This window comes from Ambystoma mexicanum, chromosome 11 (genome assembly GCF_040938575.1).
Source record: "Ambystoma mexicanum isolate Mex_15411 chromosome 11, UKY_AmexF1_1, whole genome shotgun sequence".
Classification (NCBI taxonomy): Eukaryota; Metazoa; Chordata; class Amphibia; order Caudata; family Ambystomatidae; genus Ambystoma; species Ambystoma mexicanum.
In genome coordinates, this window is record NC_090934.1 from 1,487,628,639 (window position 1) to 1,487,643,683 (window position 15,045).

Below are 15,045 nucleotides of genomic sequence, written 5' to 3' on the forward strand. Positions count from 1 at the left end.
GAGGGAATATAAAACAGCCATCATTCATGCCAAAGTTGATTCTTACAATACTATGACCAACGATGTTAACTCAGGTACCAAAGAAATCTTCGCGATTTTTAGGGAACTAGAATCACCATCATCTCCACCTTCCACAATTGTTAAAGACAAGACGTGGTGCAGCCAAATTAAATCTGCCTTGCTTAACAAGCTTGACACCCTGCACACCAAAATTCTTGCCCAGCAAGAAGCACTTGCCTCCCTTATAGCCTCCCACACAGCACCCCCCACACATGCAATGCAGACTACCAGACACCTAAATTCGAATTCACTGCCATGAGCGAAACAGATGTCACGGCCCTCATTAAGCCCTCCAACTGCAAGGGGGACGCATGCCCGGCTCACATTATCAAAGAATGTGCACCAGCTCTCGTTTGTTACTGCCTTCATCAATTCGTCCTTCCAAACAGCTCATGTACCCACTTCCCTTAAAGAAGCCTGGGTCAGACCCCTACTAAAAAACCCTCTCTCGATCCAATGACACCGGGGAACTATAGACCCATCATCACGGTTCCATTCTTATTACAAATCTTGGACAAAGCAGCCTGCCTGCAAGTTCAAAAATACATGGAGGACAATCACCTGCTTGAACTACGCCAGTCTGGCTTTCGTCCTCACCATGGCACAGAAACTGCACTACTAGATTTAAAAAAACAAATACATGACTTCAGAGATGCAGGCAAACCTGCGCTCCTCTTGCTACTAGACCACTCTGCTGCCTTCGACCTCGTTGAGCACAAAACCCTATGTCACCAGCTCACCTCCACGGCAAACTTCTCTCCAAAGGCTTGCGACTGGATCAACTCTTTCCTTCAGGAGAGAGTAATGAAGGTATTTTCTGAATCAGCTAATGCCACCCCAAGTCCTATCAAAATGTGAAGTCCCACAGGACTCGTGCATAGCCCCTACGCTGTATAACCTATTTACCAGACCCTTATTCAAAATCTTAGACTCGCTGGGCATCTCATACCAATTATGCAGATGACACCCAGGTGCTCATACCTCTCACAGGAGACTATCTAGATGACTAACACCTTCAACCTCATCTACTCCACCATACAATCTTGGATGGCAGATAATTGGCTTTGTTTAAACAGTGACAAAACGGAACTCCTGCTGATAGGATCAGCCTTCACCCCAAATAAACTTGCCAAAGTATATCAAACATTCACAATTGATAACATCCCCATCACAGTATCACAAACCATTAAAACACTAGGCGTGTACCTTGAACCAAACCTCACGCAAGGATCACATCTCCACGATCAGAAGACAGGAACATTGGCTACTTATCAAGTAAAGGGGTTGTCCTCAAAACACTAGCCCTAACCCACAAATGTATTCACGACCTCGCGCCCCAGATACCTTACGCAAAGGATCTCCAGACAAACAGTCTCCAGACCTGCCAGATCTGCCTTTGCCAAACGCATCACAGTACCTCACTCACGCAGAGTGTGTGCTGGAGGATCGAGCTTCCCAACTATGGCCGCCACTCTCTGGAACAAACTCCCAGACCAGATTAGATCTATCGAGTCCCATGCTGCCTTCCGCAAGGCCCTAAAAACAAGGCTTTGTCTAAAGAGTCTATTCCTCATGTATAATGTCTCTACTCTCGCTATAACCTGAACGCGACTTACTCTGTATTGTAGAACACTGTATTCAGTAACTCAACTGTATAAATAACTATGTTAAGCTTCACACATTGGGCCGCTTACTGTAACCCACAAGCAAGCCTTCTTAAGTCTACTTATAGCACCTCGTTGCCTAGAGGGCTGCAGTGCACTTTACAAATCCAAAAATAAATAAGTGCACTCTTTTATGGAAAGTGGAATAAGAGTGACACAGGTCAATTAGACAAGACAAACAGATGAATTTGAGAAATTGGTAATGGAACCTGTAGGTTGTTCCATATTTAACAGAGCAAGAGTAATAAAACAAGTAGTAACGCCTGTAGACAGACTGTATGCGCCTTACAAGTCATCTGTAATCATGTTTCACATGAACCTAGTAGGGAACCAAGATGTAGTGCCCCCCTCGTATACAATAATTTACAATCTTCGCACTGTTGCATTTTGCTTATGAAAGAAAGGTTCCTATTCAGTAGGGACATCCGATAGATGTATGAATATTGCAGTACTTGAGAGAGAAGAACCACCGATATATGTAGGTGACCCTGTTTATTTTGTATGTGTAACAAAAGCTTATCCCTGGTTACCTAGAAGTTGGGGTGGAACCTGTTAGTTGGGGTGGAACCTGTTAGTTGGGGATCCTCTTCCCCGGGGTATTCCTTTCCCGAACATCAGACATATTTGGATTTATTGCGGGAGACATAGCAAAATCATTTATACCATATTGGGGCCAAGCAATGAACTCGCATAATACAAGAAGATTGTCAAGAATTTTAGAAAAACGATAAATGGAACGACTGATATATTGTATAATATGACCCTAGAAGAGAAGGCAATTAGATTAATGACACTTCAGAATAGAATGGCTCTTGATATAGTTCTGGCCGACAGTGGAGGCGTTTACAAAATAGTGGGGTCAGCGGCCTGTGCATTTGTAAGTGACTCCTCCCTCACCATTTTTGAGGCAATAAAGGAAGTTACACTCCGAGTTCTGACCTACATCCCCCGACAGGTGGTTGGAAACTATAAGTTCTTGGTTTTGGGAGGTACCACACTCATGGGGATGGAAACTAGTTGCACTTTTGGAAACGGTACTCTGAATCTTCATGACATGTTTTTGCATACACTGCCTGCCAATTATTTGCTCTGAAATAAGTGATGAATGCATACACATGGTAACAGAGGAAAGGACTCCCAAAGTGGAAAGGACTCCCAAAGTTGCTATGAATGCAAATAACGAAACAAACTATGAAAGTTTACGTCAATTGACATTGATGACGATTACAGTAGTATGCATAGTTCAGAATTAGATACATGGTCAGAGGAAGATGCGATGTATGGTTGATGCGATTGGTTTACGGCCAAAAGGAGGGTTTGTTAGTCCAGAAAATACCCTACCATAGCATAGATGGTATATTATGTTGGCCAAAAACCAATCACATATGCCCAGCATCACCAGTACAGAATCGTCAGCATAACCAAAGAGCGTCCATTTTGTGCCCACAGAATCCGCCATTTTGCTTTCTCTTGCTTTTCTGTTCAAACGCTTTGCAAAAATTAATTATATTTCGTTCCGCTCCTGCACAGAGCAAGGCCACAAGTTACATGTTAAGAGACCAGCCCAGACAGAAATACATTGTTTTCCTCCCTCGCACGTCCTTGAAGGGGAGCACAGAGGCATTAAATCACCAAGCCAGGTGCCAGCTGGTCTTGCTGAAACTGTAGAAATAGGCTGTTAAAGGCATGAATCATACTCTGCTCACGGCCCCCCTTTCTGTGCCCTCTTAGATCAAGCTGACCTCTAGCTCACAAATAGAAACTAAAAGATAGCATGCCTTGGAATGTCTCTCCTACGAACACAGTTTGCTAATCCCTAGATTTTGGGAATTGAACCTCGTGTCTGGCGTATCAGTTTGTGTATGGTGTTTGTGCCTTGTTTCCATGCACAAGGGTCTTCAGGGCCTATCAAAATTCTGTGTCAACTTGGTGAGAGTCCTCCCAGTTGTCCGTGACATCTGCAGTATAGTCTTGTAGGAAGGTATTGTCTTCTTCCTCATCATAGATATCTTGGTATGTGTCCATTTGAATTTCCTCCTCAGGGTGAGTAGACATTAAATGGCCCTGAGAAGATTCTAAAATTTCCAGGAAATCTTAGGGTTGACATAGAAAGAGAATCCTCACAAGGTCTCTTAAGTGTAGGGTGCTCTGAGCGCGACAATCCTTTCCAGGCGGTCCATGCACCCTTCACATGTTTCCCTTGTCCATTTAGATGGAAGTAAATGTTCCCGCCTTTGGTGCTGAAATTTATTAGCAATAGTGCTAGACAAATGCTCCAGACTATCCTCAGTCTTCGCGAGCATTGGGGTGTTGTGGCGCATCTTCAGACGTGTCCGCGGCACGCTCCTTGCGTTTCGATGGTTCCTTAGGCATCAAGCCCACTGCCAAAGTGATCCTCGCGATACTATCGGTGATGGCTGGCAAATCGGGGCATGCCGTAGGCCTAGCGGTAGGTATTTCACCTATCGGTAGATTTTTGTATACCAGGCCTTAAGGGGCGTCGGATGAGCATGCTTCGCCGACCAAACATGATTTTGAGGTAGCGCTCTTAATTTTCAAAGGCCCAGTCGCAAGACGCTGCTGCTGATGCGGGGAAGGCTGTTGATCTGCCAGATCAGAGGAATTGTTGAAATTTTCCAGGGGCCCCGTTGCCGCTTTCACCAGTTGACGAACCCGTTGAAATTTGGGGAAGTGGTTGTGTGTTTAGTGTGGGTTATATGAACGCCCGTCGCCGGGTGTTGCCCCTGTAGCGTGACTTGCGTCAGGCCTGGAAGGGTCGGAGACGGGTGAGGCGGACCTAGGAGGGTCCGTCAGGTCAATCGCATTAGATACGGGTGCTTGGTCATCACTGGTACCCCCCCGGTCACTTTCTGCAGGTGCGGCGGTGGGGGAAGATCCAGCCCACGACATGACGTAGGCAGCCCACTGCTTAATGCAGCACTCCTTAAGAGTTTTGGGTCGAAGGAGTATACAAGTCGCGCACTGCGCTTTGGTGTGGTCAAAGGGCAGACAATTATTGCACTTCTCATGCTCGTCTTTCCACAGGTATCCGACCCTGCAAGAGGGGCAAAACCTACATGGTGTCCTTTCCAAAGCACAAGGTAATGAAAATGATGACTAGACCTAGATGGGGAAGAGGAGAGACATAGCGGAAGATACGACCACCCCGACCCTACTCTCCCTACTGTGTAGGCCGGCCACATGGAAGACTGCCACTGGATCTTAGGCGTCAAGGTCCACGGCCGTCGAAAGTTCCCGCAGTCTTCATCATAGTATCTTGAAGCACCGTCGAAATGACTTAAGGAAAATAACCGACAAAGTCAGTAAACAAGGAGAAACAATGTCTCTTATGAAGAGCTCTGCAATGGGGCGACCAGTTATCTGGGTGGAAAAAAAGAATCGGTAGGAACTTCGGCGCGTGAGGCATTTTGGGTACACTACACGTCACGGTAGGGATCGTGTTACAGACACGCCTGTACCGACGTCCCCTTTCGGTCCCCGAAAGGGAAGATGCAATACTCAGCAGTTACCACTGGATGTCTGACCATATGCACAGCATGTGATTCTAAGCAGATTAACAAGCATCAGAAAATTATTTCTGAAACTCACGATCTGCTTTGAAAAAACACCACCGTTCCCCCCCCCCCCCCATTAATTTCACAAACCCTACCAAACTTACCCTTCCGAATTCACCTACCGCCCTAGGACTAAGAATAGGATTCCTCATGACACCTTTTCCCCATCCTACCCAGTAGGATACTTTAAACTTTTACTCCTCCCCCCCCCCACCCCCACCCCTTTCCAACAAAACACTTTAGTTGTTCACCCGACGTGTCCAGACACAAGGATCTGGCAGAGTCAGACAATTAACCCAAATCTCACACATCCGACGGCCCTTTACTATACCCACAGGGATATAAGGCGGTGCACGGAAGCACACGTTGAGCTAGGTCGAACGCTCGAGAAGACAGTTATACTAAACAGGCAGTTCAAACAGAGAAGACGGACGTTGAGACCTGGAAGGATGACAAAGGGAGATGCCCTTTTCACCTCAGACCCACAAAGCCTCCGAAAGGGAAATCGTAAGACCGGGAGCTACACAGGGGCCTCCCGCTTTGATAACGCAGGCGGAGAGGCATGCTGGCTACCGTGGTACTATCCTTGACTCCAGAGAACAAAGAAGCCAACTGGTTCAGCACAGCCGATGAGTCGGAGGAAGCCGATAGTAAACCAAACTGTGTTGAGCCCAAGGTTGCAAGTGGCAACATTTTTGAATGCAAGGAATCTGTAAGAGAAAGAACTTGTGTAGGTGTTTGAACTTTAAAGAAAGCCCAGTTGAGGTACAGGGGGGTCCGGTGCCACGTAGGTGCTCCTTTGAAATACTGACAGGGACATGTTTTTGAAACTGCAAGAACCAGAATGCCATAGGAAAGAGTGGCGAGAGGCATCATCCCTTGTACAATTGAGAGTCTGACCTGATGCAAGAGAAAAGGTAGTGGAAAGGAACCCCGCTTTCCGATTAGACTGAACTGTGGAGTGAGGCAAGAATGAACCAGACGGAGGCAGGCCCATTTTTGCAATAAAGGATCCAAGCCCGGCGGATGGAGATACAAAAGAAAGATAGAAGGAAACCAACGCTTTCTGATGAAATGGAGTTAAACATGAACTGTGCTGAAAATACATGAACTGTGTTCGAGAAGGCCATACCGAACCAAACTGAGTGAGGCCCATTTTTGCAAGAAGGATTCAAGCCTGGCAGAGGGAGATGCTGGGGGCGTAGAGCAATCGGCCAAGGTGCAAGATCAGAGAACTTTTGTTTCGTCGTCGTGAATCAGCAGGCCTTCTACAGGCAAGAGACTTTTGCAGGAAAGACACTTCGCCTCTGAAGGTCTTTGAAATCGTTGAACTGGAACTGTGAACCTCGCTGATGAAGCCCAGGAGTCCCCCCCCTTGTACCGTGTTTAAAACATGGGGAAGGGAGACCCCAGCCATACCATCCCGACTTATTTGTCAACACTTCTTTTCTGGTGAACATTATCCGACACATGTAATTTAGAAGCAAGGATTGGCAATTTTTTTTAATAGTATAGGCCCTTTTTATTTGACAAGATACCACTAGGATTGCCTTATTATTTGATGGTCGTAGCTTGCTCCCATCTTAGGTTTAGATTAGGCGTTTCTCACCCATTGTAAAGTTTGAACTGTGATCACTTGCGTCTGTCTTGACTGTTGCCACCATGAATTCCTTACAGCTTGTTGAGCTCCTTTAGTACAAAGCAATTTCTTATTTATGATACAAATAAAGTCCAAACCATCTTACCAAGGAAAGACGTTTGCCTTTGTTACATGTCTAATGTTCCAGCACAACGTAAAAGCTATCAAGTGTCCATGTCCCTTTTTTTGTGGTTGGTCTTTGTACTCCTGTTATTTAATTTTTTGGAGTATTTAACTACTTTTAGGGAGTAAAAGTGGCCTATACACCCCTTATCTGTGGGGCTGCCTCCACCCATCATACACTCCTATACCTCAACTCCACACTGCATCCACCAGGGGCACCTCTCCAACACCTTCCCTCCCCTCCTATTCCGTCCCCCTGCCACACACCTCTCAGAGGGCCTTCAGGCCCAGCCAACCCTCCTTACTCTTGCATCCTCATCAACACTAAATCGATCTCCAAGAACCAACAACACATTTGACCAATTCTCCAATGAAAGCCCAGACATCCTTTTCATCACAGAAACCGGATTCTGATTACTTTTGACCCATCGCACTCTAAGCATTCCTGAGGTTATACAGTGATCGTCAGACCGAGCAGGCGGCATAGCCATCCTCCACAAAGCACACCTCTCTATATCACACTGAGGAACAAGCCTGCAACGCGGACTGTAAATCCCTGCTAATGACGTCTTGCATCAAACCCCCTTTCCCAAGCTTCTTACGCTCCAAGCTACGGCCTATTGGCCATCCTAGTCACCCACCCCTCTCCCACCATGCTTTGAGACTTCAACATATGGTTCGATACCCCACAAAACACCACCTCTTCTAGACAACCTGGAAACCCATAACATGACAACAGCCAGTGCCACAAACCCTGCACACGTACCCTTGACGCAATCTTCATTACCACCTGCCTTATATCCACAATTGCCCCCCCAATCCCACCGACTACTCATATGGGCGGACCAAGCAGTCATCTTCTCGCTTTCAACTCCCCGCTTGGTCAGGACCAGAACGTCCACCTGTTTCCTGCTGTAGAACATGGTCACAGTATCCCCAGACCTGGCAAATTCCGCTTTCCAACCTTCTAAATTTGCCCATTGTGGGTGGGCCAACCTCCATTAGCCACACCCCCGTCAGATTCAGGTCTACAAGGGAGAAATCCAGAACCTGTTAGGACTTTGCGCCCATGGGGGCTGGGAGGTTAGAGGCGGCCGGAAATTTGAATTCGGAAATATTCTAGGCAGCTCCTTGCTCGGGCTGCAGGAGTTTACGATTCTGTTCCCATAGAATGCCTTTCCAGTCTATATGCTCTGGTTATTCTTGCAAAGGCGTTTTTATCTGGGCTGTATGGATGGTTTTCCAGGTCCGTTTCAGACTCTGCTTTAAGGTTTTTAGCAATTTTAAGTTGGGTGTACCATCTGGGTGTGGGTCCTGATCTCCGAGAGGTCCTTTTAGTTGGTGTGAGGGGTATGAGGCCTTTTGAGAGCCAGAGGTCGAAGAGTTTGAGGGGGGAGGGGGGGAGGGGGGGGGAGGGGGCGGCGGCCCTTTCTGGAGGGATAGTGTTGGGGGAGAGAGGAGGGAATTGGCTAGATCTGGGGTGATAACGACTTTATTCCATAGCGGAGGGAATTGTGGAGGTTGGGCATGAGCCGCGGTGGTCAGTGTTAAAGAATGGGAGCAATAGAACCGTGGGAGCACCGCGCTCATTAGTAAAAAGGTTATATATTCTGCTGCATTGGGCACATCCTATTGTCGGTAGGCAATGATTTGAGACCAACAGTTCTTGAATAATTTCTTGTATTGTTCAAATTTATTCTTTTTAGTCACACTCAAAAACCATATATTATTTATCAAAAGATTTGCTTTCCTTGTATTTGCCGACATGTTTCAACCTTCCAGGTCATCTTCAAAGCCATGAATTCTTCTAAGCTCTTGTGGCTTATTCTGTGGTAGATGGGGGAGGAGGGGTCTCCAATGGATAGCAATGGTGGGTATTCCACAACCAGGCTGGACGTTGACAGTCCTCACACTGGCCGACTCAAGCCTGGTTGTGGAAAAAACCCTCCCTGAGCCCCGTCTTTCCAGCCAACCACAGACCCACCTCCAGCAACCGCTTCTTAGCTGAATGACTGAAAAGCCTACTCCCAGCTTTACCTCTTCGCATAATCCAACCATCCTCATCGACCCTGCCCAGTCCAGCTTCAGACCAATCCGTAACAGAATCACCCCATGTCTCCATCTGGGATGACCTCAAAAACACTGAAGCCTGTGCCGCACAATCTCCTAGACCTTTGACATCCTCGTTAACAAGACTCCACTGACTGGGCATAAGGGAGACAACTCTTTGGTGGATTTCCTTTCCTGGCTAATCACAAATCTTCCCCTCAGCCCCCTGCCCAGTCTTCATGTGGTCTCACTTTCTCCCCTACCCGAGCCCTTTAACAGCCATTATCCGCTCACACAACCTTACCTGCAACAACTACGCTGACGATACCCAGAACATCTTTAAGATGTGCAAGTGTCTCCCTGCCCCACCCTGACATTATGACAGCCAAACACCACCTGCTCAACCATGACTGCCCTCTTCCCCCAACCCACCTCATGGCCATCCTCCCTAGCCTCCCCCCATCCCCACTGCATCAAACTCAGTAAAGAACCTAGGATGTACCATGGACACCGACTTGACACTCACATTAACACCCTCTATGTGTTCAGGCTCACCTTCCCCTAGAAAGTTGAGTACATCACACTTGTCTTCCACAGACTCACCCTCGGGTGAAGGGTCAATTTTAAAGCCATGTGCATCACCCACAAAACAGGACCAGAATACCTTCAAACACACCCTCTACCAACCCATCACAAACCTGCTCTCAGGCACTACACTCGTGATCCATCATTTCAAATCAAGATTGGGGGGCGGGGGGAGCCGTCTCCGTCCAAGTCCCCTATCTGGACCCCATTGCCCCTTAATATACGACGCATCAAGGACCACCCTGCCTCCTGGCGAGTCCTTGCATTCCCATGTACAGCCACCGTGTCATATTTATCAGGATTCTTTTGGAGTACAGCCACCGTGTCATACTTCGGATGTACTCAAAAATGCAGCTCAGTAGGACAGTGGCTACACTCAAATGCCGCTAAATAGGATGTACTCAAGTGTACATCCTATTTAGCTGCATTTGAGTATAGCCATTGTGTCATACTTAGCAGCAATTTTGCTGCAATTTTGCATACATCCACTGTGGTACATTTAGCCGCCTTTATGTATAACCTGCGTTGCATCTAGCTGCATTTTTAGTACAGCCACGGTTGTATGTTTAGCTGCATTCTTTCGATTCATTCTTTGTGTAAAACCTCTGCATTACATTTATCTGCATTCTTTGGAGTATAGCCCCTGTATTATAGTTCGCTGATCCGAATACAGCCACTGTGTAGAATTCAGTCGTGCGCTTTGCGTTTGCCCCTTCTAAATTCAGATGCATCTACGAAAACAAGAAACCGTCCAGGACACGCGCCAGGATTTTGGAGAAGGCTGAAGGCAGCCCCTGCCAACCCCCCCCACAGTTCTTCTACCATACGCTACTCTAAGTCGCAACCCACAACAGCACTGCCATAGAATGCAGCTACCCATAACAAAAATCAGTCTAGCTGCGCACATGAGTGTCCTGCTCTTGCATACTCCTCAGACGACCACACAGCACCCATTCACATGCCAGCTCGACATGGGCTGATAGAGACTTGGCCACACCCACCCATCTTCATATTGGCTAAAATGCACACACGCATTCTAAACCCCTGACGAATTTCCTGTACCTGGACTTCGGTTCCCAGAGGGCATTCACCTACAGCGCTGAGACCATACCAATGGTGAAAGGCGCTATACAAACTACAATTACATACATCACATTATTTAGGTGGCCTTTCTATGGTGTCCCAAATGCTACCCTATCAGTGATGAACACATTCAATCTTTGAAGACTTGTGCCCAGACTCAAATGTAGTCAAGCTTCAATGCAGGAAAACACCATTCACAAAGAGGCCATACCTGGTTCTTCCAAAAGGAGACCCAAGAAGGGATCAACCAGGACCATATATGTCCACATATGTAGCTTGCCTGGTGCCTTATAGAACAGGTTGTAGCTATTGGATATTTGATTTCTCATTGCGTTTCCAGTGGGGATACTCTAGTGATACAGCAGGCCTCATCCCCGGTACAAAAAGGATACCTACCACCAACCTGTGTAGACTTGTTTCTTGTGCAAGCGTGGTAGGATGAGGCTTTCATATCACGCCAACTACTTTGCCTCGCTAGCTTAGTCACACCTCCACCATCCGGTGAAGCAAAGTGTGCTCAAATCAAACAATGAGAGCATTGCATTAGCTCTGACAGTCGTAGCCTACCTTAAGCTCCAGACCTAGAAACTTATCCTCCGGCCAATATTCGTATTTCTGTAACGAGTGGATTGCAATATATGTGCTTCAGACTTGAAGCACACATTTCCTTTTTGTCAATAGCATTAACATCTTTGAATAGTTTCATTCATCATTAGAGGGCCTCACCTGTATGTGAGGAGGCTGCTGAATTATTTGCTGATACTGGTGTAGAAGTTGCTGCAGCTGACCATGTTTATGCATTATTCCCTGGTACTGGTAGCTAACCCAGTGATGTTGGTGCTGCTGCCAGTGTGCTGCTGCTTGCAACTGCTGCAATCTATGCTGCTCCATAGGGTCACCCACCTACAAAGAATAAAGCAGTTGCTCCATTTAAAATAAACTGAAAAAAAGCATCGAGTATTTGTCTATGGCACATCTAAGCAGCACGGCTTCACTTCAGAAACATTACCTTCTAGATCTCTGCAATCATATCCACCAAAAAAAATATGCAAAGTCTGCATTAACATTAGAAAACAGTACTATAAAATCTGTTTTCCGCATGAAAGCACAGGACGGGTTTTGAATCCAACAGCACCATCATAAAATGTAATGAAATGATACACACCAGCACCCCTCTAATGTATGCAACAGGCCCAGTTGGAGTTTTTTTTTTTACAGCAGCATGAACAACTTCACACTGAAGTTCCATAAAGGAGCAAACTCATGACCAGGGAGAATCATTTATATCGAAAACATGGTTTCTATAATCATACCATAGCGTCATCAGGTGGGAGTGGTGGTGGAAGCACATCCAGCGGCGGTAAAGGAGGCGGCCCATGAGGGGACGGAAGGGGAGCAGATGCCAACCCTTGGTCGTCTGCTTGCGTCTGTTCAGCTGCGCTCTTCAAATCTCCCAAACCCGTCTCCAATGCCGGAGTATTACTCGTTTGATGCTGCAGGTTCAACAGATTCTGTGGCTGTTCCTGATACAAAAACAGACTCGTTTGTAAGCATTACCAAAAGAAAACCATGACAATACTGCGTTACTGTCAAGATGCCAGCCCTAATACCGGCTACCCACACTATATACAGCGCTCTGCTGCTCTAGAGCTAGGCCCATCCTTTAAACAATAAATGAAAAAACAAACCTGAAAATGCAAACATTCCGGTTAGGGGGGGAATTGTGGTACATGTACAACAAGGTTTACTGCGGAACCCAATTTTAGGCTACTTAGTGTACCAAATCAAGACAAGTGTTACCCAAACAGTTAAGTACAGACCAATAATTATTTTTCGAGGCCACTCGATGAGATATTGTCAGAACACATTTTAGAGGCTTCACAAGTGCTAACAATATTAGCACAGCACAAGAATCACTGCTAAATCTGCCAGATGGGTGTTAAATCAGATTGGTGCTAGTACGACAGGCGTACCTCTGATTTGTACCCCTCCCTGGAAATCTTTCAAGGATGGCAACCTTCTCCATATTGCCACTCTAAACTCTCACTCAGCTGTTAAACAGTCCTCAGACACCTGCTGTCTTCTGCAGGAACTTTACCTCAAAGTCCTCAGTGACAGACATGGTTCACAGCCATGAACTTTGACACTCTCCATGACGGCTACAACATCCTCTCCGCACCCATGTCCAACCGTTCGAGGGGGTGTGGCTCTATCTTCCCCGAGTGGATTCCTGCGTCTGTCATGCCTACACAGGCCTACTCTTTCGAATGCCTCGTCTGCAGGCTCTCTCCTAGCCATTCCCTTATTGTAGCTACTATCTATCGGCCACCTGGTCACATCTCCTTCCTCTGAGTGGGCAGACCTCTCCTCTTCCCTCCTGGTCTCGACCACTCAACTACTTCTCGTAAACTTCCAACATCTGGATGCTTCCTGTCCTTCCTCAACTCTTTCGCGGCCTCTGCAACTCTCTCGCTCTCCATTCTCCCATCTGGCCAGACTCGCTCTGGATGTTCTGATCTCCTCAGACCTTCCCATCCCGCTCACCACTTCTCTCTCCTTGAGTGATCACTTTCTCCTTTCCTCCGAGCTCACCCTCTCTACGCCTGAAGCCAAGCCCAGCAACGATCACAGATTCTCCTCCTACTTTCAGGGGATTATGCTAAGGATTTGGTCTTGGTGAATAGAGTCTCTCATCATCCATGAATGGATGGCCACTCATGGTCTATGCCTGGCTGACGATAAACCGATCATCCTGGGTACCCCAACTAACCTTAATAAACTAGGCTCTGAATACACTTTTCACAATCGATGGACACCATATTAAAGTGGCCAACGAGGTTAAAACCCTGGGATTTTACCTCGACTCAACCCTCTCCTTTACTAAGCAAGTAACACCCTGGCCTCCACAACTGCAAACGTATCAGAACCGGCAAACCCTTCCTTTCCAATAACAGCTGCATCATCCTGGCCAGAGCCTTAATTTTGTCTAGACTTGACTATTGTAACGCCCTTTAAATTGGAGTGGCTAGGAGAGCTCACATTTCCGAGCTTAGACAACAAAACAATTGGCTCTCCACTGATGACAAAAATCAAGCTAAAAACCGCATCTTATGCATAAATCTCTGAATAACGCTGCCCCCAGCTACCTATCGGAGAGATTCCACAGAAGAACCTCTAATAGATCTTCCAGACAAGCATACACTAACTGCCTCCATGTCCCAGATTCAAACTATCCAATGTGGGAGGCAACAGCTTTCCCCATCAAAGCGGTCCAGCTCTGGAACCCTCTGCCACCTGCAATCCTGGAAACTCAATCAGAACTTCAGAGGATTTCAGCCAATTAATACAGTTGTTTCTGATCAACACCAGCTTGCCATCCTCCATAATGGGGCCACCTTGCTCTCTCAACCATCCCCACGGGGGCCCAAAGCCGTCATCTGCACAGCATCATTCCCCTTCGAAGCTAACATATGTATGAATCTGCAATGTATATAGTATCTGTAATGTATGTAATTTTAACCGTACCGTCATTCTATATCTGAAATGTATCTGTACTGTGTAACACATGTATGTATATATAATCTATTGTGTAACTAAGCGCCCCGATACCCGCGGGTCGGGAGCGCAAAACAAATGTAAACAGCCACCCACCTACTCTGTTATCCGACCCCTGAAATGCAGGTCACTTGAGGCTTGCGCCACCACTTTCTCACCCCCACCCCACCCTCCCTTTGGCTGACTCACACCCTGACAGTCCTTTCCACGCTTCACTCTGTTTAGCTGATACTCTATGTTCTTGCCCCAGTCATGAGGATCCGCCTGAAGCCCAAAGCCAAGTGCAACTCCTGGTACGACTCGGACCTTGCTAGCCTCAAACGCAAGTGCAGGGTGGCTGAGAGGAAAGGGCATGCTTCTGGTACACCCTCTGACAAACTGGCCTGCCGCCTGCTCCAAAGGCATTACTGACTGTCCTCACCAAGAAGAGAGCTCACATCCAAGCCCGCGTCTCTGCGGCATCTAACAACTCGGCTGAACTCTAAAATCTGCAAGGAACTGGCCAATGCTGCTGCAATCTACCTCTCCTGTGCCTTCCTAGGCCCTCTGCACAGCACTGGCTTCTCATTTCATCTCTACAACTCAGGACATCCTGTCTTCTCTCTACTCCCTGCTCTTCCTCTGGCCCTTCTTCGGCCACCTCTCCTCCCTTCCTTCCTTCCTTCCTTCTCTTCCTGTTCTCCCCAAATGAGGTTTCTAGACAAGTCAGATC

General features: G+C 47.0%; 1 protein-coding gene across 2 annotated transcripts in view; it reads right to left on the reverse strand.

The window, feature by feature from the left end:
* The window catches only part of LOC138504634 (uncharacterized), a 640,493-nt gene that overhangs the window by 562,493 nt on the left and 62,955 nt on the right, over positions 1–15,045 (reverse strand). For both annotated transcript variants that reach the window (XR_011279879.1, XM_069625235.1), the window contains exons 2-3: positions 12,092–12,301; positions 11,505–11,681 (exon numbers count right to left, since the gene is read on the reverse strand). Coding sequence is in view for 1 of the 2 variants with exons in the window: in XM_069625235.1 (XP_069481336.1) it covers positions 11,505–11,681; positions 12,092–12,301 (387 nt within the window). In the remaining variant the exon portion in view is untranslated. The remainder of the gene's footprint in view (positions 1–11,504; positions 11,682–12,091; positions 12,302–15,045) is intronic.